We start from the raw sequence: 25111 nt of genomic DNA on the forward strand, positions 1-25111 counted from the left end.
AAGCCTGTCTTACAAAGGGGAGCCTAGCGAAGTACCAGAGGCCGCTGCGGTTGATAAAAAATATCAAAACTGATTTTTTTATCGCCGCAGTGCGTGTAAAGTGAATGTGCAGTGATCAAAAAAAAATTTTTTTTTTGTCACTGCGGTGGGGCGGGTGTGGGCGAACGCACGTGTGGGCGACCGATCAGGCCTGATCGGGCAAACACTGCGTTTTGGGTGGAGGGCGAGCTAAAGTGACACTAGTACTATTATAGATCTGACCGTGATCAGTTTTGATCACTTCCAGATACTATAAAAGTACAAATGCTGATTAGCGATACGCTAATCAGCGAATAACGGACTGCGGTGCGGTGGGCTGGGCGCTAACTGATCGCTAACTACCTAACCAAGGGACCTAAACTATACCTAAAACCTAACGGTCAATAACAGTGAAAAAAAAAAGTGACAGTTTGCACTGATCACTTTTTTCTTTTCACTTGTGATTGACAGGGGGTGATCAAAGAGGTGATCAAAGGGTTAATTGGGGTTCAGGGGGGGTGATCAGGGGCTATAGTGTAGTGTTTGGTGTACTCACTGTGAAGCCTGCTCCTCTGCTGGATCCAACCGACGAAAAGAACCAGCAGAGGAGCAGGCAGCCATATAACAGATCATATTTACAAATATGATCTGCTATCTGGCACTTTGATTGGATTTTTTAAAAATCAGCAACCTGCCAGCCACGATCATTGGCTGGCAGGTTGCTGACGAAATGCTTCTCGAAGAAATGCCGGCGCGAACTGCGCATGCGCGCGCGCATATTCGCGTCATCTCGCGTCTCGCGAGATGACGCGTATATGCGTGACTGTGCGCAGCGCTGCCACCTCCGGAACGCACATGTGCGTTAGGCGGTCCGGAGGTGGTTAATATTGGAGGAGGGGGAGGGGCGCCAAAATGTAGCTTCGCTTATGTTGGCAAAAATCCTTGCACTGGCCCTGCCTGGCACCCTAGCCAATAAGCTGTTTGAGGAGACCGCGATGTCCCAGTAAGCGCCGCAGCCTCTTTGCCCAGCGCTGTCCATTTGATAGCACTGCGCTTGGTATTAGCTCAGCCCTAATCACTCAGATGGAACTGAGCTGCACCTAAGCCATGTAATGGTGGATGTGATGTCATATGGCCTAGGAAGAGACTGTGGCGCTCACTAAGCACCGCAGGTTCTTTATATAGAAAAAAAATACTAAACTAAAATGGAGGAAGGGGCCCGAGTTGGATAGAGAGCCCGGGCCCATCGTGCACCTTATCTGGCCCTGCTTGCAGGTGGTTTCTGAGACCACAGGATGCACCACTAATCTCCTGTTCCTCTAGCACAGGCATGTCCAAACTGCTCTAGCATTTCACCAAATGTCCCAGAGATCAGCCAGGCCAATAGGACACGATCAGAACCTAAGAGCAATGGAGGCTCTGTGCGCATTTCTCCCATGTCCGGTCAGATAGCACCTGCCTCAGTCTTGTCACGCCAGTCAGTGAATGCCGCCGCCAGCAGTCAGGGAGCTCCATTCACATCTGCGTGCGTAACTCAGCGGCCGGCACCACGTTCCAGGGGGCGTGCCGATGACGTCACGCCACCCCTCTCCTAGGGTTTTCTTGGCGCCCCGCCCCCTCCCACTCATCCTACTGCTCCTTCTCTGTCAGTCCCCGGTAAAGCCGCAGCACCGCAGGCTCTGACACAAAGGTAAGAGCTGGCACGGCCCGGTGACGCGGGTATAGTCACAGGCCACAGAGAGGCCCGGGTGTGGGGTGCTGGGGAGGGACCGTTGTATCACGGTGTGACAGGAGCGGCCTTATCTCCGCAGGCAAGCCCTGGCTCCTTCCAGGGAGATAGGTCATGTAATATGGGCGCAGTAGCAGGCTGGTGGGCTCAGATCCTTCATCAGGGTGGGCAGGCTCTGGGCTTATGGCTTCCTAGTACTACTACATCCCCCCCGAGGTGACAGCACAAGGGGGGAGAACACGTGAGCTGCTGCCCCTGCAGAGCAGTAATGGACCACTCACCTCTGTGTGTGCCCAAGGTCATACAGGGCATGATGCCAGGGCCGATAATGCAGCATGGATGGGGCAGGGCCTGATGCCCACCATATATATAATGTCCATAATCTATGCTGTGTATTGGCATTCATCAGCCCATTGTCCATGCCCTGGGATGGTGTGAATCAAGGACAAGAGCCCATTTGTTGTGTCCCTGAAATAAGATGTCATTTGACCCTGAGCATGAAGGGCACTCCTCATATGACGTGTGGCGTGTAGGCTACACATGGCCATTGGGTTAGCAGTAATTGAACGCTACTACCTATTAGTATGAGGATTAGCTAGTAGTGGCAGGTTTTCCTCCCGGGATGCTGGTATGTGCCATGGAGCATGCCTAGGCCTGGACACATTACGGGTATAAAACCAACAGATGGCAGACATATTGTGCCCTTCTGACAGGCAACGCAGATTGTTAACCATTGATGGATCACACTCCTCAGTGATATCCAGCAGCTGTATACATACTGACCCCAGTGTGTGTCTGAGATACAGTCCGTGTACAGCTCTGTGGAGTATGGTTGTGCTATATCGGAGCCAGACAGTCCTTATAGTGTGCAGGTTCTCTACTTTTCATTGGCACCAAGTGATTGTGATCATGGCAGTGTAACTGAGAGGTACCACATGTGGCATAGATGCTGCAGATATTCCACAGAGGATTTGCATGCAAAATATCATCTGCGTGCTATAGATATTTTCCCGACATAACCTTCCGTGCGGTACACATGAATTCCGCAGCGCGTGGTTGCAGATTTCTGCTGCGGATTTCACTTGCCTGCAATGCAGAGGATGAAATCTGCAACAAATAATGCTGTCCCTAGGATCCTGTAGAAGGAGGGTCATGAAAAGATACATAGCATTATAGATCCGTGTAATGCAGTGCGCTCCTGCTAGACGAGCAGTGTGGAGAACGGAGGCCTTATAATGCTGTGTGTCTCTGCATGACCTTATTGCTACAGAAGGATAGTGAAATAATGCTGTCCCTAGGATCCTGTAGAAGGAGGGTCATGAAGAGATACATAGCATTATAGATCAGTGTAATGCAGTGTGCAGTGTGGAGAACGGAGGCCTTATAATGCTGTGTGTCTCTGCATGACCTTATTGCTACAGCAGGATAGTGAAATAATGCTGTCCCTAGTATCCTGTAGAAGGAAGGTCATGAAGAGATACATAGCATTATAGATCAGTGTAATGCAGTGTGCAGTGTGGAGAACGGAGGCCTTATAATGCTGTGTGTCTCTGCATGACCTTATTGCTACAGCAGGATAGTGAAATAATGCTGTCCCTAGTATCCTGTAGAAGGAAGGTCCTGAAGAGATACATAGCATTATAGATCAGTGTAATGCAGTGTGCAGTGTGGAGAACGGAGGCCTTATAATGCTGTGTGTCTCTGCATGACCTTATTGCTACAGCAGGATAGTGAAATAATGCTGTCCCTAGTATCCTGTAGAAGGAAGGTCCTGAAGAGATACATAGCATTATAGATCAGTGTAATGCAGTGTGCTCCTGCTAGACGAGCAGTGTGGAGAACGGAGGCCTTATAATGCTGTGTGTCTCTGCATGACCTTATTGCTACAGCAGGATAGTGAAATAATGCTGTCACTAGTATCCTGTAGAAGGAAGGTCATGAAGAGATACATAGCATTATAGATCAGTGTGATGCAGTGCGCTCCTGCTAGACGAGCAGTGTGGAGAACGGAGGCCTTATAATGCTGTGTGTCTCTGCATGACCTTATTGCTACTGCAGGATAGTGTAATAATGCTGTCCCTAGGATCCTGTAGAAGGAGGGTCATGAAGAGATACATAGCATTATAGATCCGTGTAATGCTAGACGAGCAGTGTGGAGAACGGAGGCCTTATTATGCTGTGGATTTCCAAACATATCCACCTGTACCTCATACAGATGTGGATGCAGATTTGCTGCTGGTGCAATTGAACGTACCGTAAAGTGGTATTCCGGTCTTTAAAAGGAGTCTTGTCCGCTCAAAAGTCACTTCCCAAGTAAGCTTAATGCCTTGTAGGCCTGGTTCCCTGTACAATAGGCACACCTTTTTTTTATAAAAATCCATTTCTGTAATTATGAGAATTAAAGGGGTTGTCCGGGTTCAGAGCTGAACCCGGACATACCCACGTTTTTACCCCTCCGGCCCCTGTGATTTCATACTCCGATGCGCTCCCTTGCCCTGTGCTGGATCGTGCAGGGCAAGGGCTTTCTTGTTTATAATAACACACTGCCGGGCAGAGGCTTTCACCCAGCAGTGTTCCCGGTGATGTCATCGGCTCTGACGGGTGGCCTTTAGCGCTGCCCTAGCCATTTTACAGACTAGGGAAGCACTAATACCCGCCTATCAGTGCGGGTGACGTCACCAATCTAACTTCTGGGCTGAAGCCTCCACCTAGCAGTCCTTTTGGAGGGCTCATCATGTCACCGAAACGCCATAAAATGCCTTTGCCCTGAGCAATTCAGCACAGGGCAAAGGAGAGCATCTGAGCATGAACTGTTCATAACAGGGGGGCTGCCTGGGTGAAATTGAGGGTATGTCCAGGTTCAGCTCTGAACCCGGACAACCCCTTTAATATTTTTTTCTGTAAGCAGTGCCATGCCAGTCAGTGCACCATCACTCGGCCGCTTTCACCACCAGCAGCCTCCCATTTTGCTTCCCCTGCATCTGCTTTTGAAAAGAACTTTGATTGACAGGACCAGGCAGTGCAAATGTCATCACGCCTGACACTGCCAATCAGTGTGCAGCAGTTGCAGAGAGGTCAGAACCTCTAGGTGTAAGAGCTCATGCACACGACTGTATGTATTTTGTGATCCACAAAAATACAGATGCCTCCGTGTGCATTTCGTATTTTGCGGAATGGAACAACGGACCTATAATAGAACAGTACTATCCTCGTCCGTTATGCGGACAATAATAGGACATGTTCTATTCTTTTGCTAACTGACATACGGAAACGGAATGCACATAGAGTAACTTCCGTTTTTTGTTTTTTTTTACGGACCCATTGAAATGAATGGTTCCGCAAACGGAATGGACACGGAAATAAAATGCGTTTGTGTGCATGAGCCTTAACAGTAAGAACCCTGTTGCTCCTAGAGGCTCATTTGTGCCTCTGCGTCACCTTCCTTCTAAAGCTGTTACTATGATTCTGTAGCAATACGGTCATGTAGAGAGACACACTACTATAAGTCAGTATAATGCCGCGCACTCCAGAACGGAGGATCACGCTTACACATGGAGAATGATTCCCGCACTGAACACGCATGTGTGACACCCAGGACCCCCGCCGATCAGCTATTTGAGAAGGCAGTGGCGCTCCAGCAGCGCCACGGCCTTCTCGCTGTTTACCGCTGGCCCAGTGACGTCACGACTAGTATCAACGAGCGTGGGCGTGGCTAAGCTCTGTTCACTTGAATGGAGCTTAGCCCCGCCCACGCTAGTTGATACTAGTCGCTACTGGAGCGCAGCTGCCTTCTCAACCAGCTGATCGGCGGGGGTCCCGTGCGTCGGACCCCCGCCGGTCAGATACTGATGGTCTATCCAGAGGATAGATCATCAGTTTTAAACCAAGTGCAGAACCCATTTAAGGCTGTTTTCATGGGACAATGGGTTGAGTTAAATAGATACATCCCCAGCAATTATAAATGGCCTAAAAAACAAACAAAAGAAGCACTATTTAGGCCTTGTTCACACCTCTGTTTGTGGATACTGCATAGAGCAGCCTGCCAGATCCTCCTATTCACTGCCAGATCCCCCTGCATGCAATGGTTTTGTTACGGCTGAAACCCGACATTTTGGTCAGAAATCGGCCAGATCACCGTAGGCCCCTATTGCAATCAATGGGAGTCCAGCTGTGAAATAGAGTATACGGCAGGCTTCTCTGTGCCGGATCCACAAACGGAGGTGTGAACGGCCTTACCACTTTCGCCCCTGCTGCTTCCTATGCTGTGACCAGCCTCATGTTCCATATACTTGAGGTCAGTGATAGGCTGCGTGATGACCTGTGTGCATGAAATATCCCTGCTGCAGCCAGGAAGATGACGGCATTGGTGCTCGAGGCGGCAGCTTCATTTGTTGTTTTTTTTTTGCTGGGGAAGTATATATTTAAAGAGGTTGTCCAGCCTTTCCCAGTGATGGCCTATACCAGGGGTGGCCAACCTTGCATACACAAAGAGCCGGAAAAAAAAACGTATGACTACCAGGAGCCACAAGCTATACATTTACACACAAGTCACCGTATTTTTGCCCTACAAGATGCACCTAGGTTTTAACAAAGAAAAATAAGATAAAAAAATAATATTTTTCAACCGACCTGAGGTCTGCAAAAAAATATATTTTTCTTATTTTTCATTAGCAGAGAAAAAAAGAAAAAAAAATATTTTTCATCAGACCACAGATCAGACTCCTAAATCAGATCCCCAATCCTAATCTGACCTACAATAAGATCCCCTAACCTCATCAGACCTCCAAATCAGACCCCCAATGCTCGGATCAGACAACAAAAATCAGACTCCCAGTGTCAGACCCTCAGTGCTCAGATCCCCTCCCCATGCTCAGATCTCCCCCCTTCTCAGATCTGACCCCCCATGATCAGATCTGCCCCCATGCTCAAATCTGAACCCTCATGCTCAGATCAGGCCCCCATTGCTCAGATCAGGACCCCCCATGCTCAGACAAGAACCTCCTATGCTCAATTCTATAATTTAAAAAAATCTCTTCCCTCTCCTGATCAGGCACTGGGCTCCTGCTCGGGCATCTGCTACTCTGCAGGTCTGACACGCTCTCCACTGTGACCTGATGAGCACAACATCAGGTCATAGTGCGTATCTCCACATACTACGTTCTCACACTATGTGCATCAGGATGTAGTGGAGAGTGAGCTGGAGCTGCAAAGTAGTAACAGTGCCCGATCAGGAAAAGAGATCTGAGCATGGGGCGGAAAGATAGCCGGCCTGACTGCTCCCTGGCTTCACAGCTAGAGCCTCACTTGAAGAAGCAAAGAGCCACAGGTTGGCCACCCCTGGCCTATACCGTGGATTGTCTGTTCCGATGTGGCTCTTTTGCTGGAAATACATGGCATGTTCAACCTTGTAATGGAGGGAACTGTTTTCACTCTTCGCATTGACCTCAATGGGACTCCTTCCACTACAAGGTTGACGGAGCTACATCTGAACAGCTGACGGGTGCGGGCACTGAGTGTTGGAACCCTGCCGACCAGCTAGTTAATCACTGAACAACCTTTGAACTTAAAGGGGTTATCCAACCCCTATAATGACCCCCCCCCCCTAATGTCTGGACCCCTAAGATTATACCTACCCACTCCCCGCATAGCTGCTGCTGCTGCATCTCCCAGACACGCGGATGAAAACATCTGGGAGGCAGCCAATAGCAGGCCATGACTGGGACGAGCCTCCATAGCGGCTGTGCGGGGACAGGAGTGCCGCGGGTGCTGGGGTAAGTATAACCTGTCTGAGGAGCTTGGGCATTAGGGGGGTCATTATAGGGGTTGTATAACCCCTTTAAGGGTTAAAGCTAAGAGGATGGAAAATAAACAAAGAACACGAACTCTCCCTTTTCTAGACCACCTGCTGAAATGTGATTGTAATCAGGTTGAAAATGTTTTATAGCATAAACAATAATCAAGTGACCGCATGGAATATTGCTCTATCCTGGTGCATTGATATAAGGTTTTACATATACAGTTTATACAGACATTTGTGTACCCTTTGCTTTATTTATCTAGCTCATCATGTGCTACAGCTGCATTCATAGTTCTGCTAGTTGCTATGGTGACTTCACAAATCCATGACATTTCTGCCCTAAACCTTTAACTAATATCCTATAAAATATAATTGTAGAATTTGGTAAATATTCACTGCTTGAGAAAGATCCCAGAGAGAAGGATCGAAACGTTGCTGTCTGGTAAATAAAAAAACTTTTTCATTTTACGCCTTGGAAGTGCCGCAGAATTTTTTCTTATTGTAGGGCATTCAACAGTAATATCTTTGCTGTACCCACAATGGACATCACCTATCCACAGACGGGTGGTCCCGATCCCACATGTTCCTCTTTATTGCTGGACTGCAGTGAGGCAAGCTATGAATGGAGCAGTAGTCGCGCTGCCCCCATCAAAGTCTATGGGACTCTTGGAGGCAGCAGAGTACAGTACCTTATCACCTATCCCATCACAAACAGCAACAGTCCTCCCACAGTCCCTCTCCCATCATAAAGGGCCTGTGAGTGCAGGGTCCAGCTGCCTGACAACTGTGGCCGTTTATATGAGCTGCTTCAGGTCATTCAAGTCCCGACCAAAGTGACTAAGCAGAGGGTGTGGAAAGGGCAAGGAGCTTGTATGCCCAGTGTTCACGTATCACATTCTTAGGGCCAGATTTATCATGACTCTGACAGCCACACTTTCACATATGGCTAAAGTTGGTTTTAGGGTATCACAGAAAGAACCATTTTAATTCTAAAGCTTCACTTTTAATATTTATATTTAAAATTCACGACCCATAATGTATAAGAAATATATATAAACAAGAAAAAGAAATAAAGCAAATATAAATCTATCCCACTTGACTTCTTGGATGTAGGAAATCAAGTGAATGATGAATAGGGGCAGTGTCCCTAATGGATTCCCCTACAATTATGGCCCTGCCTGAAAATACAGACGTGGACAAAATTGTTGGTACCCTTTGGTCAATGAAAGAAAAAGTCACAATGGTCACAGAAATAACTTTAATCTGACAAAAGTAATAATAAATTAAAATTCTATAAATGTTAACCAATGAAAGTCAGACATTGTTTTTCAACCATGCTTCAACAGAATTATGTAAAAAAATAAACTCATGAAACAGGCATGGACAAAAATGATGGTACCCCTAACTTAATATTTTGTTGCGCAACCTTTTGAGGCAATCACTGCAATCAAACGCTTCCTGTAACTGTCAATGAGACATCTGCACCTCTCAGCAGGTATTTTGGCCCACTCCTCATGAGCAAACTGCTCCAGTTGTGTCCGGTTTGAAGGGTGCCTTTTCCAGACTGCATGTTTCAGCTCCTTCCAAAGATGCTCAATAGGATTGAGGTCAGGGCTCATAGAAGGCCACTTTAGAATAGTCCAATTTTTTCCTCTTAGCCATTCTTGGGTGTTTTTAGCGGTGTGTTTTGGGTCATTGTCCTGTTGCAAGACCCATGACCTGCGACTGAGACCAAGCTTTCTGACACTGGCTAGTACATTTCTCTCTAGAATTCCTTGATAGTCTTGAGATTTCATTGTACCCTGCACAGATTCAAGACACCCTGTGCCAGACGCAGCAAAGCAGCCCCAGAACATAACAGAGCCTCCTCCATGTTTCACAGTAGGGACAGTGTTCTTTTCTTGATATGCTTCATTTTTTCGTCTGTGAACATACAGCTGATGTGCCTTGGCAAAAACTTCGATTTTTGTCTCATCTGTCCACAGGACATTCTCCCAGAAGCTTTGTGGCTTGTCAACATGTAGTTTGGCATATTCCAGTCTTGCTTTTTTATGATTCGTTTTCAACAATGGTGTCCTCCTTGGTCGTCTCCCATGTAGTCCACTTTGGCTCAAACAACGACGGATGGTGCGATCTGACACTGATGTTCCTTGAGCATGAAGTTCACCTTGAATCTCTTTAGAAGTCTTTCTAGGCTCTTTTGTTACCATTCGGATTATCCGTCTCTTAGATTTGTCATCAATTTTCCTCCTGCGGCCACGTCCAGGGAGGTTGGCTACAGTCCCATGGATCTTAAACTTATGAATAATATGTGCAACTGTACTCACAGGAACATCTAGTTGCTTGGAGATGGTCTTATAGCCTTTACCTTTAACATGCTTGTCTATAATTTTCTTTCTGATCTCTTGAGACAGCTCTTTCCTTTGCTTCCTCTGGTCCATGTCGAGTGTGGTACACACCATATCACCAAACAACACAGTGATTACCTGGAGCCATATATATAGGCCCAATGGCTGATTACAAGGTTGTAGACACCTGTGATGCTAATTAGTGGACACACCTTGAATTAACATGTCCCTTTGGTCACATTATGTTCTGTGTTTTCTAGGGGTACCATCATTTTTGTCCATGCCTGTTTCATGAGTTTATTTTTTTACATAATTCTGTTGAAGCATGGTTGAAAAACAATGTCTGACTTTCATTGGTTAACATTTATAGAATTTTAATTTATTATTACTTTTGTCAGATTAAAGTTATTTCTGTGACCATTGTGACTTTTTCTTTCATTGACCAAAGGGTACCAACAATTTTGTCCACGTCTGTATATATGATATAGGCACTTATGGCCCTTCTGTGACCCTATGGAATGATACCTATACATAGGGCTCCGCATACCAACATCTTGTAGGCTATAAGCTTCAACAACTCAGCGATCTGTTATGTGCATCGCTTAAGCCGTCTCCCCCTAGCTGCCGACGCAGCATGCGGGCCTTGCCTTCATGACGTCACGGCAAGTCACGTGACCGCTGTCATGTGATCACGTGTCCGCGCGTCATACCCGGAAGTGGTGCTGATTTAAGCACAGACGCCGCTCCCCAGGTGCGGCCGCGTCTTCATCTGGGCGAGCGGTCACGCCGAAACTTTGCGGCACCATCCTCTGTAGCCCCCCAGTATCAGGACATCTTTACCTACCGGAGTGGGCCAGATACTAATGGAGAAACCTTTATCATCTCCTGGACACGCAAGTCTCCATATGCTTTGTCACTATATAATAGTCTGTTGATCTGTTACAGCTCTAATATGCCGCCATAAGACAAATACAGGGGTCTGATTGTCGGTACAGCTAGAGGGGATAGATTAATCCCTATATATTAATACATCTGACCACTCTGGCTCTATGTATACTCATAATAGACCATTGTGACATGCTAACAGACCTTCTAGTATCATTATATTTAATTCCTCAGCTACAACTATAGTTGGAATAGACCGCTATCACCTGCTATACTCACACAATTGTCCATCAATATTATTAACAAATGATAGGATATGTGTCTTTATGGTGATTGTTGGTTCACTATCTTGTGATCAGTTATACTTCATCACCCTCCAGTTGCACCGCCTGGCATACCTTCTGCCTTACTGTATAACTGGAGTTTTGTATGTCTCATTCTCCAATAATTAATCATAATTAAGTGACTAGTTTATCATACTATATTTAATTATACTGTAGTCACTTGATTAATATTGTTTTCGTGGCTGTCTTGCTGTCCTTGATATTTTATGTGATACACCCCGTGTGCTATTTTGGTTTTTGTCCCCTGAGGAGCCCAATATTAACAGGGCGAAACGCGTAGGGACGCTCTATACAAACATATCACAATCACACATTGTCTTTGTCATTTTTACCTCCACTGTATGGGGGTTGGGGTGTTATTTGTACAAATAAAGCATTTCTTATTTTTGGCACACCTGTAGACTAGTACTGGTCTCCCCATAGGATTACTATCATCGGTCACCTGTATCAGGGTCCTCCAGGGCATTATAGGAGGTACGAGATACGGGATCGCCCCTATCGGGGCGGCCATTCCGTTTTCAGGCAGGGCCATAATTGTAGGGGAATCCATTAGGGACACTGCCCCTATTCATCATTCACTTGATTTCCTACATCCAAGAAGTCAAGTGGGATAGATTTATATTTGCTTTATTTCTTTTTCTTGTTTATATATATTTCTTATACATTATGGGTCGTGAATTTTAAATATAAATATTAAAAGTGAAGCTTTAGAATTAAAATGGTTCTTTCTGTGATACCCGTTTGTGAATTTGACCTAATTCTACTATAATCCCGTGAACAGGGTCGTATGTTCATTCTGTGATTCCCCCCTAAAGTTGGTTTTAGCCAAGTCAGATTTATGATCGGCCCTTTAAGACTGCAATAAATGTGGTTTGACGGTAGCAGTTTATCCGTCAGTAAGCAGCTTTACAAAAGTCGCACGTCTTTACGAAAAAGTCACATGTTCTATTAAAAAGTCTCATAAGATAAGCATGGTCCTCACTGGAGTGAAATTGCGCATTTTTTTGTGACTTTTTTTGTGACTTTAAATAGTCGCAATAGTAAATCTGTCTAGAGATTAATTTACATAAGAAAACACGCCCACTTTCAGAAGACTGGCAAGCATAGTGCAGAGCAGAAAATATTCGCAAATTTTTGCGCAGTTTTAGCGATTGCGCAAAAATTTGGGAATTTTTCACTCCATTATTCTGACTTGAGCTAATGATCAATCTGGCCCTTAGACTTTAGTAAAAATACATTTTGATGGGGAAGCTGTTGTTAAGACTGCTGCAGCAATGATGCCATCTTCCTGGCTGCAGCAGTGACATCTGGTATGCACCATGGGGGAGATTTGTCATCTCCCTCACTCCTTGAAAAGTGGTGTTAGAAAGTAACTATACTATGCCAGTAATCTGACGTAAATGAAGCCTTGTCATAAATTAGGTGTATCCTCCAGCAGTGTAGGGGGTATCCAGACCAGAGCGGAAAGTTCCTGTCTTGATAAATCTCCCTCTGTCTCTGTGCAGACAGTCTGGCCTCAGCAGTATACCGCATGTGTCTGCTGAGACCAGTCATTGGCTGCAGCAGTATTCATCATGTATGCAGGATATCGTCCCCGGAACATGGGAAAACAAATATTGGCAGGGAGGACCACCGAAGTGCGACACTGGAACCTCGCCATGTGCATTGAACTGCGAAAACTGACTGGCCAACATCAGCCAACCATGATTCCACCAAAAACAGGCAACTGTTAATTTTTTTTATTTTTATTTTTTATAGGGAATAAGTAGTCGCCAGATACAACTGGCACCAATAGGTTTGGACATGCTGAACACTGTGAGATCCTAGTTTCCTAGGATAGGTAGGAGTTCCCTGTGTGAGCTGAAAAACTGTACGACCTCTCTGATGGGGATGCTGCAGACGTGTGCTCCCATGATAGCGTGTCAGTTAGTGTCGTCATAGTGACGTGTATTCAGATCCCCTTTACATCTTTACATATTCACTGTTCCCATTCTGCCTTTCAAGCACTATAGTATTGTGGAAGCGCTATGGTATTGTGGAAGCGCTATAGTATTGTGGAAGCGCTATAGTATGCTGCCTTTCAAGCACTATGGTATTGTGGAAGCGCTATAGTATGCTGCCTTTCAAGCACTATAGTATTGTGGAAGCGCTATAGTATGCTGCCTTTCAAGCACTATAGTATTGTGGAAGCGCTATAGTATGCTGCCTTTCAAGCACTATAGTATTGTGGAAGCGCTATAGTATGCTGCCTTTCAAGCACTATAGTATTGTGGAAGCGCTATAGTATGCTGCCTTTCAAGCACTATAGTATTGTGGAAGCGCTATAGTATGCTGCCTTTCAAGCACTATAGTATTGTGGAAGCACTATAGTATGCTGCCTTTCAAGCACCATAGTATTGTGGAAGAGCTATAGTATTGTGGAAGCGCTATAGTATGTGGAAGCGCTATAGTATGCTGCATTTCAAGCACTATAGTATGTGGAAGAGCTATAGTATTGTGGAAGCACTATAGTATTGTGGAAGCGCTATAGTATGCTGCCTTTCAAGCACTATAGTATGTGGAAGCGCTATAGTATGCTGCCTTTCAAGCACTATAGTATGTGGAAGCGCTATAGTATGCTGCATTTCAAGCACTATAGTATGTGGAAGAGCTATAGTATTGTGGAAGCACTATAGTATTGTGGAAGCGCTATAGTATGCTGCCTTTCAAGCACTATAGTATGTGGAAGCGCTATAGTATGCTGCCTTTCAAGCACTATAGTATGTGGAAGCGCTATAGTATGCTGCATTTCAAGCACTATAGTATGTGGAAGAGCTATAGTATGCTGCATTTCAAGCACTATAGTATTGTGGAAGCGCTATAGTATGCTGCCTTTCAAGCACTATAGTATGTGGAAGAGCTATAGTATTGTGGAAGCACTATAGTATCTTGGAAGCGCTATAGTATGCTGCCTTTCAAGCGCTATAGTATGTGAAAGCGCTATAGTATGCTGCCTTTCAAGCGCTATAGTATTGTGGAAGCGCTATAGTATGCTGCCTTTCAAGCACTATAGTATGTGGAAGCGCTATAGTATGCTGCCTTTCAAGCACTATAGTATGTGGAAGCGCTATAGTATGCTGCCTTTCAAGCACTATAGTATTGTGGAAGCGCTATAGTATGCTGCCTTTCAAGCACTATAGTATGTGGAAGCGCTATAGTATGCTGCCTTTCAAGCACTATAGTATGTGGAAGCGCTATAGTATGCTGCCTTTCAAGCACTTTAGTATGTGGAAGCGCTATAGTATGCTGCCTTTCAAGCACTATAGTATTGTGGAAGAGCTATAGTATTGTGGAAGCGCTATAGTATGTGGAAGCGCTATAGTATGCTGCCTTTCAAGCACTATAGTATTGTGGAAGAGCTATAGTATGCTGCCTTTCAAGCACCATAGTATTGTGGAAGCGCTATAGTATGCTGCCTTTCAAGCACTATAGTATTGTGGAAGCGCTATAGTATGCTGCCTTTCAAGCACTATAGTATTGTGGAAGCGCTATAGTATGCTGCCTTTCAAGCGCTATAGTATGTGAAAGCGCTATAGTATGCTGCCTTTCAAGCACTATAGTATTGTGGAAGCGCTATAGTATGCTGCCTTTCAAGCACTATAGTATGTGAAAGCACTATAGTATGCTGCCTTTCAAGCACTATAGTATGTGGAAGCGCTATAGTATGCTGCCTTTCAAGCACTATAGTATGTGAAAGCGCTATAGTATGCTGCCTTTCAAGCACTATAGTATGTGAAAGCGCTATAGTATGCTGCCTTTCAAGCACTATAGTATGTGAAAGCACTAGAGTATGCTGTCTTTCCAGCGCTATAGTATTGTGGAAGCACTATAGTATGCTGCCTTTCCAGCGCTATAGTATGTGGAAGCACTATAGTATGCTGCCTTTCAAGCACTATAGTATTGTGGAAGCGCTATAGTATGCTGCCTTTCAAGCACTATAGTATGTGAAAGCGCTATAGTATGTGAAAGCACTATAGTATGCTGCCTTTCAAGCGCTATAGTATTGTGGAAGATGAGTTCACCGAATTATGAGTTAAGACTCTCAGCCTCCTATGCCAAGACTGTTGGCAGTGAAACAGGACCTGTTTCTCATGGGCCAGTTCCATGTCCCTGTAGCACGATTAGACTAGTAAAGCGGGGGTCTGGCATCTAGTGGCTTCTGTAAAACCAGCTCCTTACACTGGGGACAAATGTAGCTGTATTGCAGTAAATGACAATGAGAATGATTTACATGGCACATTGGGGAGAGACGCATTAATGATGTGTGCCACCATGTAATAATGGTCTATAATTTTACCAAACGAACACGTCCACAGAATTTCCCAATACAAACCCTGGAATAGGCATGTGTACATATAACCCCTACAACACCCCTGAAATAATTCACACAAAATATATTTTTTTATTATAAATCTCATAACCCAGCGCCTCCTGTTTCTAATGCTGTGCTCCACTGTAGGAGCAGAACTATAAAGATAAGGCACATAACTGAATCAAACGGTGCCTCATTGACAATAATGGAATCCATCAGGTTTCCTTTCGGGAGTACAGTCTTTTAGCAAAAAATAAGTGTTTCATGCAGAACTTTTGGTTTGATGGAATCTGCAGACGTGAACTTAACCTTAGAATTTTTTTAAAATTGTAGCAGACGTACAAGGGAGGTCAGTGTCCAAGATAGCACCATGTAACCCAACAAAATAGCCCCCTGCCGATCGGATAGGATAGGTCAGTGATGGTGAACCTTTTAGAGGCCAAGTGCCGAAACTGCAACCTAAAGCCCACTTATTTATTGCAAAGTGCCAACACAGCAATTTATCCTGAATACTACAGGCTAATATAGTATATCTTCCCTGCAGGGGTGCACCTCCAATGAGGCCAGGTGAGGCGAGGCTTAGAGACAAGTGGGGGCAGGGCTGAGTGAAACTAGTGTTTCTATTGTGGAAGCGCTCATCTCTGTGTCACAGTATGCCTTTAATATTTCACCTTAAGGACCAGGCCATTTTTTGCAAATCTTACATGTGTCACTTTATGTGGTGATTGAGTCAAAATAATAATATTTTTTTTTTTTTTTTTTTATAAAAAAAATACCAAATTAACCTAAAATTTTGCCAATGCCATTTTATTTTTTGGGTGCGTTAGAAGTTTAGAAGCAAATCTTGACATTTTTCAGAAAATTTCCAAAACCCACTTTTTAAGGACCAGTTCAGGTTTGAAGTCACTTTATGAGGCTTACATAATAGAAACCACTCAAAAATGATCCTATTTTGGAATCTACACCCCTCAAGGTATACAAAACTGATTTTACAACCTTTGTTAGCCCTTTAGGTATTCCACAAGAATTAATGGAAAATGAGATTTCAGAATTTCACCTTTTTGGCAGATTTTCCATTTGAATCCATTTTTTTCCACTAACAAAGCAAGGGTTAACAGCCAAACAAAACTCAATATATTGCCCTGATTCTGTAGTTTACAGAAACACCCCATATGTGGTTGTACTGCTGTACGGGCACACGGCATTGCACAGAACGAAGGAACGCCATATGGTTTTTGGGAGGCAGATTTTGCTGGACTGGTTTTTTGACACCATGTCCCATTTGAAGCCTCCTGATGAACCCCTAGAGTAGAAACTCCCAAAAAGTGACCCCATTTTGGAAACTACGGGATAAGGTGGCAGTTTTGTTGTTTCTATTTTAGGGTACATATGATTTTTGGTTGCTCTATATTATACTTTTTATGAGGCAAGGTAACAAAAAAACGTAATTTAGTCTTACCGGTAATTCCGCTTCCTTGAATCCACCATGACTGCCACAATGAGATTGACCCTTGACCTCTGTAGGGGCAGGAACACACACGGAGAGTTTAAATTCCCCCCACCCCTCCACCCCCTTACCAAGGTAGGTGAACAGAAAAAATAGGATATTACTTCATACCCCTGAAGAAAGGGTTCTTCCATTCCTTTCTTTCCTCTTCTTTTTTTTATCTATATATATATATATATATAATTTTTTTTTTTTTTGGGGGGGGGGGATTATATATTTTTTGGGGGATGGGGTTAGTATGGGCCGTCATAGTGGATTCAGGGAAACGGAATTACCGGTAAGATATACACTTGACCAAGTTGCGGCCCTACAGATTTGATCTAGGGGTACTCCACCTTTTTCTGCCCAAGAGGAGGCGGTGGCTCTAGTCGAATGAGCCCTAACTACCCCTGGGTAGGACTTATTTTGGATGGAATAACAGCATTCAATAGTGGATCTAATCCACCTGGCTAAGGCTACTTTCACACTTGGGTTCGAGGTTCTGCTTGTGAGTTCCGTTTGAAGGCTCTCACAAGCGGCCCCAAACGGATCCGTACTGCCCCAATGCATTCTGAGTGGATGCGGATCCGCTCAGAATGCATCAGTATGGCTCCGCTTGGCCTCCGTTCCGCTCAGCAGGCGGACACCCGAACGCAGCTTGCAGCGTTCGGGTGTCCGCCTGGCCGTGCGGAGCCAAACGGATCCGTCTAGACTTACAATGCAAGTCAATGGGGACGGATCCGTTTGAAGTTGACACAATATGGTGCAATTTCAAACGGATCCGTCCCCTATTGACTTTCAATGTAAAGTCTGGACGGATCCGTCTGACTAACAATTAGACTTAGAATTTTTTCTAAACTATAATGCAGACGGATCCGTTCTGAACGGATCCCATCGTTTGCATTATAGGAGCGGATTCTTCTGTGCGGACACCAGACGGATCCGCTCCGAACGCAAGCAAATGTGAAAGTAGCCTAAGGAGGATCTAGTAAGTTTCTTCCCGTTATTCTTACCTGAGAATTGGACCAGCAAGTTATCATCCCTCCTGAATTCTCTGCTGACCTCCAGATACTGAATAACCGTCTCGCTAACGTCTAGGAGTCTAATTTTGTCTTCCACCTCCCCATCCTGGTGATTGGGAATGGAAGGCAAGAAAATCTCCTGGTCTCGGTGGAAGGAAGAGACCACTTTTGGTAAGAAACCTGGATCTAATCTCAGACGAATATGGTCCTCCAGAATCTGAAGATATGGCTCTCTGCAAGAGAGGGCCTGTGACTCCCCAATACGTCTAGCCGAAGTAATAGCTATTAAGAAGGCCCACTTTAGGGATAGATGTTTTATCGATATGTTAGATAGAGGAAAAAAGGGGGGCATTGTTAATCCCTCAAGTACCGTGTTCAGATCCCACGTGGGAACTCTGGACCTTAGAGTAGGCCTTAATCTAACCGCTGCCTTAATGAATCTTCTTACCCACCTATGATCAGTTAGGCTAGTGTCAAAGATGGTGCTCAGAGCAGATATCTGCACCTTAAAGGGGTTGTCTGGGTTCAGAGCTGAACCCGGACATACCCTTATTTTCACCCCGGCAGCCCCCCTGAGCCTAGCATCGGAGCATCTCATGCTCCGATGCGCTCCAGTGCCCTGTGCTAGATCGCGCAGGGCACGGGCTCTTGTGTTTTCAATAACACACTGCCGGGCGGTAACTTCCACCCAGCGGTGTGTTCGGTGACGTCACCGGCTCTGAGGGGCGGGCTTTAGCTCTGCCCTAGCCGTTTTACTGGCTAGGGCAGAGCCAAATCCCGCCCATCAGTGCCGGTGACGTCACCGGGGTTCCTGTCAGCCCCATAGAGAGCCCGGTGACGTCACCGGCACTGATGGGCGGGATTTGGCTCTGCCCTAGCCAGTCTAACTCAGAAAAATGTCTTTGCCCTGTGCAATTTAGCGCAGGGCAAAGGAGAGCATCGGAGCATGAACTGCTCCGATGCTCATGTCAGGGGGGCTGCCTGGGTGAAAATGGAGGGCTGTCCAGGTTCAGCTCTGAACCTGGACAACCCCTTTAAGCGTACTGGGTCTTAGCCCTAGCTCTAGTGCGTTCTGTAAGAAATTCCTGTGAGAGTTGGTGGATGGGAATATGATAATAGGCGTATTTGAGGTCTATTGAGGACATGAATGTCCCTTTTGGTAGCAGGATTGTGGATCTGATGGATTCCATCTTGAATTTTCTGTACAGAATGGATCTGTTTAGCAGTTTTAGATTTATAATGGTATGAAAGGACTGGTCTGGCTTTTTTACTAGGAAAAGGTTTGAGTAAAAACTGTACCGTTTTTCTGGATTTGGGACTCTTTGGATTACACCTGAGCTTAAAAGTTCCTGAACCCCCTTTCATAAATTGGGTAATTCTGACCTGCTTTGAGACGAGGTTAGGAATCTTTTGGGGGTAACTGAAGAGAATTCTAACCTGTACCCCTGAGCAACAATGTTTAGTTCCCAGGGATTTGTTGTGATTTGCTTCCATGAAGATAGAAAACCTAACATTCTGCCCCCCACCTTGGCGTCATTGTTTACTAGACTGTTTTGAGAGTTGAGGATAAAACCCCTTCCTCTTCCCCCTTTGGGGTAGCTCCATCTGCCCGCTTTACCTTTTCCCCTATATGATCTCTGAGGGGGTTGAAACTGCCGAAAGGGTTTCTTCTTTTGATCCCTATCTTCCAGAAAACCCTTTTTCTTATCCGCAGCCCTCCAATATTTTGTCTAGTGTAGGGCCAAAAACGAACTCTCCTGAGAAGGGGATTGAACATAACTTAGCCTTTGAAGCCTTGTCACCAGACCAGGCTTTCATCCATAAGGCCCTACGGGCGGCATTAGCTAGAGCCCCTTCTTTGGCAGAGAAACTAATAGTTCCCGCAGAGGCATTGGCTAGGACCGTAGCAGATCTAAGTAAAGGGATAGAATCTCTGATCTCTTGGGGTTTTGTTTTTAAGATGCTCATCTAGTTCTCCCAACCAGATGTACATGGCCCTAGCTACGGATATTGCTGCTATGTCTCCTCTCCGGGTCTAACCGCTCGTCCATAATCATTTCTCTTATGTTTTCATTTATCGGGAAAACAATAGATTTTTTAGATCTAACTCCTCTGAACATCTCGTCCTGGACTGTGCATGGTTTAGGTGTGTCCTCAACTCCCATAGTGGATCTGACGGATCTTAATAGTTCCCCCCCATCTGTTCGGATGAGAAAAAATACTGGGAGTGGATATAGATGCTAAGCAGGGCTTTATTTGATCCTGAATAAAAGATCTTATCTCTGAAAAAATATTTGGTTGTTCCTCCTTCCATATCTCAGAAAGACAAGACTTGCAAAGTCTTTTCCTATAATTTTCAGGGAGTTTTTTAGAGCAGGCATTGCAGTTTATTATCTTTATCTTTTATCTAGAGTCTTTTGTGCCCTGGAATCAAAGGAACAACCAAATATACACCCAGTTAGCCAATATAGCTAGAACACTTGTCAAAAAAGAAATGTGGAGTCTAGCATTCAAAACCCCCCACAGGGGACTCACAGTACTGGCACTTGCAGAGTGATCCGGGACCTCCTGACGAGGAGTAGGTGTCTCAAACATCGCAGAGTGAACTGCAGGCAAACGCTGAGTGAAGACCCGCGATTCATTCAAATTCCGTCGTGTTGCGTCATCAAGCTGCGTCCCGGGCTGTCGGCTTGTTCATGCGCCGCACAGTCCCCTAACTTCTGCGCTTCATGTGCCGCACCTACTCCCCCTGCCGGTCACCTGTTAGCACAAGAGGACGCCAGATTCGCGCCCGTACCTCTCGGTGAGTCCGGTGCAGCTGACTGCTTCCCCCAGAGGAAGGAGGTCTGCTGTATGTGAAGGACCGCAGGCTCCAGCATAAGCCAGAACGTGGGTCCTCGATGCTCCTGCTGCCCAGCTTTAGCCCTTGCCGTGGGAGGACAGCTGGAGATCCGGTAACAATATGGATTCTTCTTTCTTTTCCTCCCTCCACAAGGAGGGCTCTCTCTACGTGTTAACCCCCGTAGGGGCAGGAAAACACTGAGGGCATGGGGGGGGGGGGGGTTGTGGCGAACTTAAACTCTCTGTGTGTGTGTTCCTGTCCCCACAGAGGTCAAGGGTCAATCTCATTGTGGCCGTCATGGTGGATGAGGTGGAAATAGTTGTTTTGGCACGTCTTTATTTTTTGTTATTTACAACGTTCATCTGACAGGTCATGTGGTATTTTTATAGAGCAGGTTGTTACTGATGTGACAATACCAAATATGACTTTTTTGGGTTGTTTGTTTCAGTTTTACATAATAATATAATTTTTTAAACAAAAAAAAATCATGTTTGAGTGTCTCCATATTCTGAGAGCCATATTTTTTTTAAGTTTTTGGGCGATTGTCTTAGGTAGGGTATCATTTTTAAGGGATGAGTTGACTGTTTGATTGGCACTATTTTGGGGTGCATATCACATTTTGATCGCTTGCTATAAAAAAATTGTGATGTAAGGTGACAAAAAATGGCTTTTTTAACACCATTTTTATATTTTTTTACGGTGTTCACCTGAGGGTTTAGGTCATGTGGTATTTTTTATAGAACAGGTTGTTACGAATGCGGCAATACCTAATATGTATACTTTTATTTATTTATTTAAGTTTTACACAATAACGACATTTTTGAAACAAAAAAAGTCTCCATATTCTGAGAGCCATAGTTTTTTTTAATTATTTGGGCGATTGTCTTAGGTAGGGGCTTATTTAGATTGGTACTATTTTGGGGGGCATACTCCCTTTTGATCGCTTGGTGTTGCACTTTTAGTGATGTAAGGTGACACCGTTTTTATTTTTTTGACGGTGTTTATCTGAGGGGTTAGGTCATGTGATATTTTTATAGAGCCGGTCGATACGGACGCGGCGATACCTAATATGTCTACTTTTATTTTTTTTCCCAATTTTTTATTTTTATTTTGGGAAAAGGATTCAATTTTTCTTTACTTGCAACTTTTTTTTTTTGGGCTGTAAGTGTATTACTAAATGTAATATCGGGCCGTCTTCCCTGCCATCGGGTCCCCGTCACAGCAGCGTGGGGACCCGATGGCAGCTCCCTCCCCATACATCGCACGTGCCTCGGTCAGTGCAGACCGCGGCACATCAAGGGTTAATGCGCCGGCAGGGGTCCGGCTATCAGTGATTGCAGGTCCTGCACCTGCCCGATCACTGCGCCTTACATGTACAGCGCTGGTCCTTAAGTCACAGACATCTACGCCGTAAAAGGAACTTGGGGGTTAACAGTCGGGCTGAAGGGGAGGCGTCATTTCAGTTTTCACCTCAGGCAGCAGAAAGGCTAGGTGCACCCCTGCTTCCCTGTACTTTATCTTTAAGGGTACTTTCACACTAGATTTTTTTTTTTTTATGCAGTTTTTGTAGCAAAAACCAGGAGTGCATTAAAAAAAAGGGAAGAAGTAGTATTTGCCCTAATACTTTCTCTCCTGTTATGATCCACACCTGATTGTGGCTTCAAAAACTGCATCAAAAAGCCTGAGCGTGTGTCTGCACCCTAACCCTGGGTTCACACCTGAGCGTTTTACAGCGCGTTCAAACGCGCTGTAAAACGCTTAAGACATGAAAACCAATGCTTCCCTATGGGAAGGGTTCACACCTGGGCGTTTTACAGCGCGTACGAACGCGCTGTAAAACGCCCGACGCTCAAACAAGTACTTGAGCTTCTTTGGGGCGTTTTGACGCGCGTTTGTGGCCATAGGACACTGCAGTCAATGACACAAACGCGCGTCAAACGCGCGTTTACTATTACAAAAAACGCGCGACAAAAACGCGCGTAAAACGCGCGTTTGAGGAACGCTCAGGTGTGAACCCAGGGTTAGGGTGTTGGCTGAGATGCAGCTCAGGCGGGTGTGGACATGTATGGTGTCAGGTTGACTGTTGATACATAATCGGTTAATAATGGATTGAAAACCATGCAGACATGCACGTCCAGCAGGTCGTCAGCCAAGGTTCTGTGCAGCTCTAGAACGGTATAATGTGTATGGATTACACAGAAGATTCACATGTGCACAGGGCTGTGTGGCAGGTGTACCCCGCACATCTGCCTTACTAAGCTCTATTTCCTGCTAGACTGTAAAATGGCAGATTACCCAGAAGGCATTAGGAGGAGCAAGCCATGCATGTGTGATGAATCATTCCTGACATTCTGCTTGGACAGAGGAGCTTTAGCTTTGCTTCATCTTCATTTCCTCTATTTTTTTTCGGTGTTTGTGCTGATTTGCAGCAGTGCTATACGTGACTTCTTAAATGTGTCTATAGGAGAATATATACACACTGTATACTTTACATGACATGCCAACCAGCAGGCGCACCGATGTGGAATGAATGTGAATAAGCTCCGCATTACAGCGCTCTGCTACCGTGTGGAAAATAGAAGTGTAGTGTGCATCCGCTATCATTACATATGTGCCACCATGTGGCCTACTGCCATCAGGGGGCTTGGGCGGCTCCCTGGGGATTGGATTTTAAAGATTTTAGGGGCTTATCTATTAATATATTCATATTTTCCCAGTTTTTTTTGTTTTTTGTTTTTTGTTTGTAGAAAATGGCCATACCTCCGTCCTATGCTGATTTGGGTAAATCTGCCCGAGATATATTCACCAAAGGATATGGTAAGTTGTTACAACAGTTCTGCTCTTTCTTTATTTTCCCTTTTTATCCCTGTGATCAGTATATTGCATGTTGAAGTCCCTTACTGGAACCAAAAAAGCTGCCATTAGGTTGAGAAAAAGGAAACAAAAAAAAAATCAAAGAAATGCCAAAATTGTGTTTTTATTCATTGCTCGTCACAAAGGGTGCAAACAAGCGGAGATTTATCATTCAGTTTGACCCCAAAATTCCAGAACACGTGTATTTGTGACTTTTAAAAAAAATGGTTGCAGAAAGCGCCGGTCTTGTTAAAAGTGATCAAATGAAAACTACAAGTTGTCCTTAAATTAAAAAAAACTAAAAAAAAACCCTCATATACCTTCATAAATGGAGAAATGAAGATGTTAATATGTTTTTTATTGGGCAAAATTAGAAAAACCATTTACAAAAACCTCTCACGACCCATTAAAGGGTTTCTACCACTTGAATATCACATATTTGGTGTTCAGACACTAGCGATCTGCTAGTGTCTGTTCTTGCCTACAAGCTAATTATCACATTAATCCGGCCTGCCGATATCTCAAAAAAAGCACTTTTATCTTTATGCAAATGAGCCTCTAGGTGCTATGCAGGCGTTTTTCATAGCACCTAGAGGCTCCGTCTACCTTGCAGTTTGCCGCCCTGCGCCTCGCTCCAGCACGCCCATCTCTGCCTGTAATCGATCCTCCCCCTGCTTCAGCCTTCCGAAATCTCGCGCCTGCGCCGTCCGTCGCGGCATTCGGAGGCATTCGGCGCAGGCGCAGTCCATGTCTGATCGCTCCGTGCTCAGACATTTCCACTGCGCCTGCGCCGATGTCATCGGCGCAGGCGCAGTGGAAATGTCTGAGCACGGAGCGGTCAGACATTGACTGCGCCTGCGCCGAATGCCTCCGAATGCCGCGACGGACGGCGCAGGCGCGAGATTTCGGAAGGCTGAAGCAGGGGGAGGATCGATTACAGGCAGAGATGGGCGTGCTGGAGCGAGGCGCAGGGCGGCAAACTGCAAGGTAGACGGAGCCTCTAGGTGCTATGAAAAACGCCTGCATAGCACCTAGAGGCTCATTTGCATAAAGATAAAAGTGCTTTTTTTGAGGTATCGGCAGGCCGGATTAATGTGATAATTAGCTTGTAGGCAAGAACAGACACTAGCGGATCGCTAGTGTCTGAACACCAAATATGTGATATTCAAGTGGTAGAAACCCTTTAATGCCTGAGGTATTTGGGAGGTGCCATAGACGAGGGCCTTTCTTTTCTGGCTGCAGTGGGGGCTCTCCTTTAGAAGAAGGCTTACCATATAAAATGCTGCCTTTACTTTCTTGACATTGATTGTCTAATCCATAAGTCATATAACTGTTTCCTAATATATTCTCTTTTAGGGTTTGGCTTCATAAGGCTTGACTTGAAAACAAAATCTGAAAATGGATTGGTAAGTTGAAATAACCATCTCAATGTGGAA

At 45.1% G+C, this 25111-nt stretch overlaps 1 protein-coding gene across 2 annotated transcripts in view; it reads left to right on the forward strand.

Moving 5' to 3' along the window:
* The first annotated feature begins 1594 nt into the window (after positions 1–1594).
* The window catches only part of VDAC1 (voltage dependent anion channel 1), a 54893-nt gene continuing 31376 nt past the window's right edge, over positions 1595–25111 (forward strand). Inside the window, exons 1-3 of one of the 2 annotated variants that reach the window (XM_044280937.1) lie at positions 1595–1708; positions 23570–23639; positions 25032–25081. In XM_044280937.1, coding sequence (XP_044136872.1) covers positions 23573–23639; positions 25032–25081 — 117 coding nt within the window. In that variant the 5' untranslated portion in view covers positions 1595–1708; positions 23570–23572. Of the gene's footprint in view, positions 1709–23539; positions 23640–25031; positions 25082–25111 lie in introns of both variants that reach the window. The other variant, XM_044280938.1, reaches the window with a different exon arrangement.

Source organism: Bufo gargarizans, chromosome 2 (genome assembly GCF_014858855.1).
Source record: "Bufo gargarizans isolate SCDJY-AF-19 chromosome 2, ASM1485885v1, whole genome shotgun sequence".
NCBI lineage: Eukaryota > Metazoa > Chordata > Amphibia > Anura > Bufonidae > Bufo > Bufo gargarizans.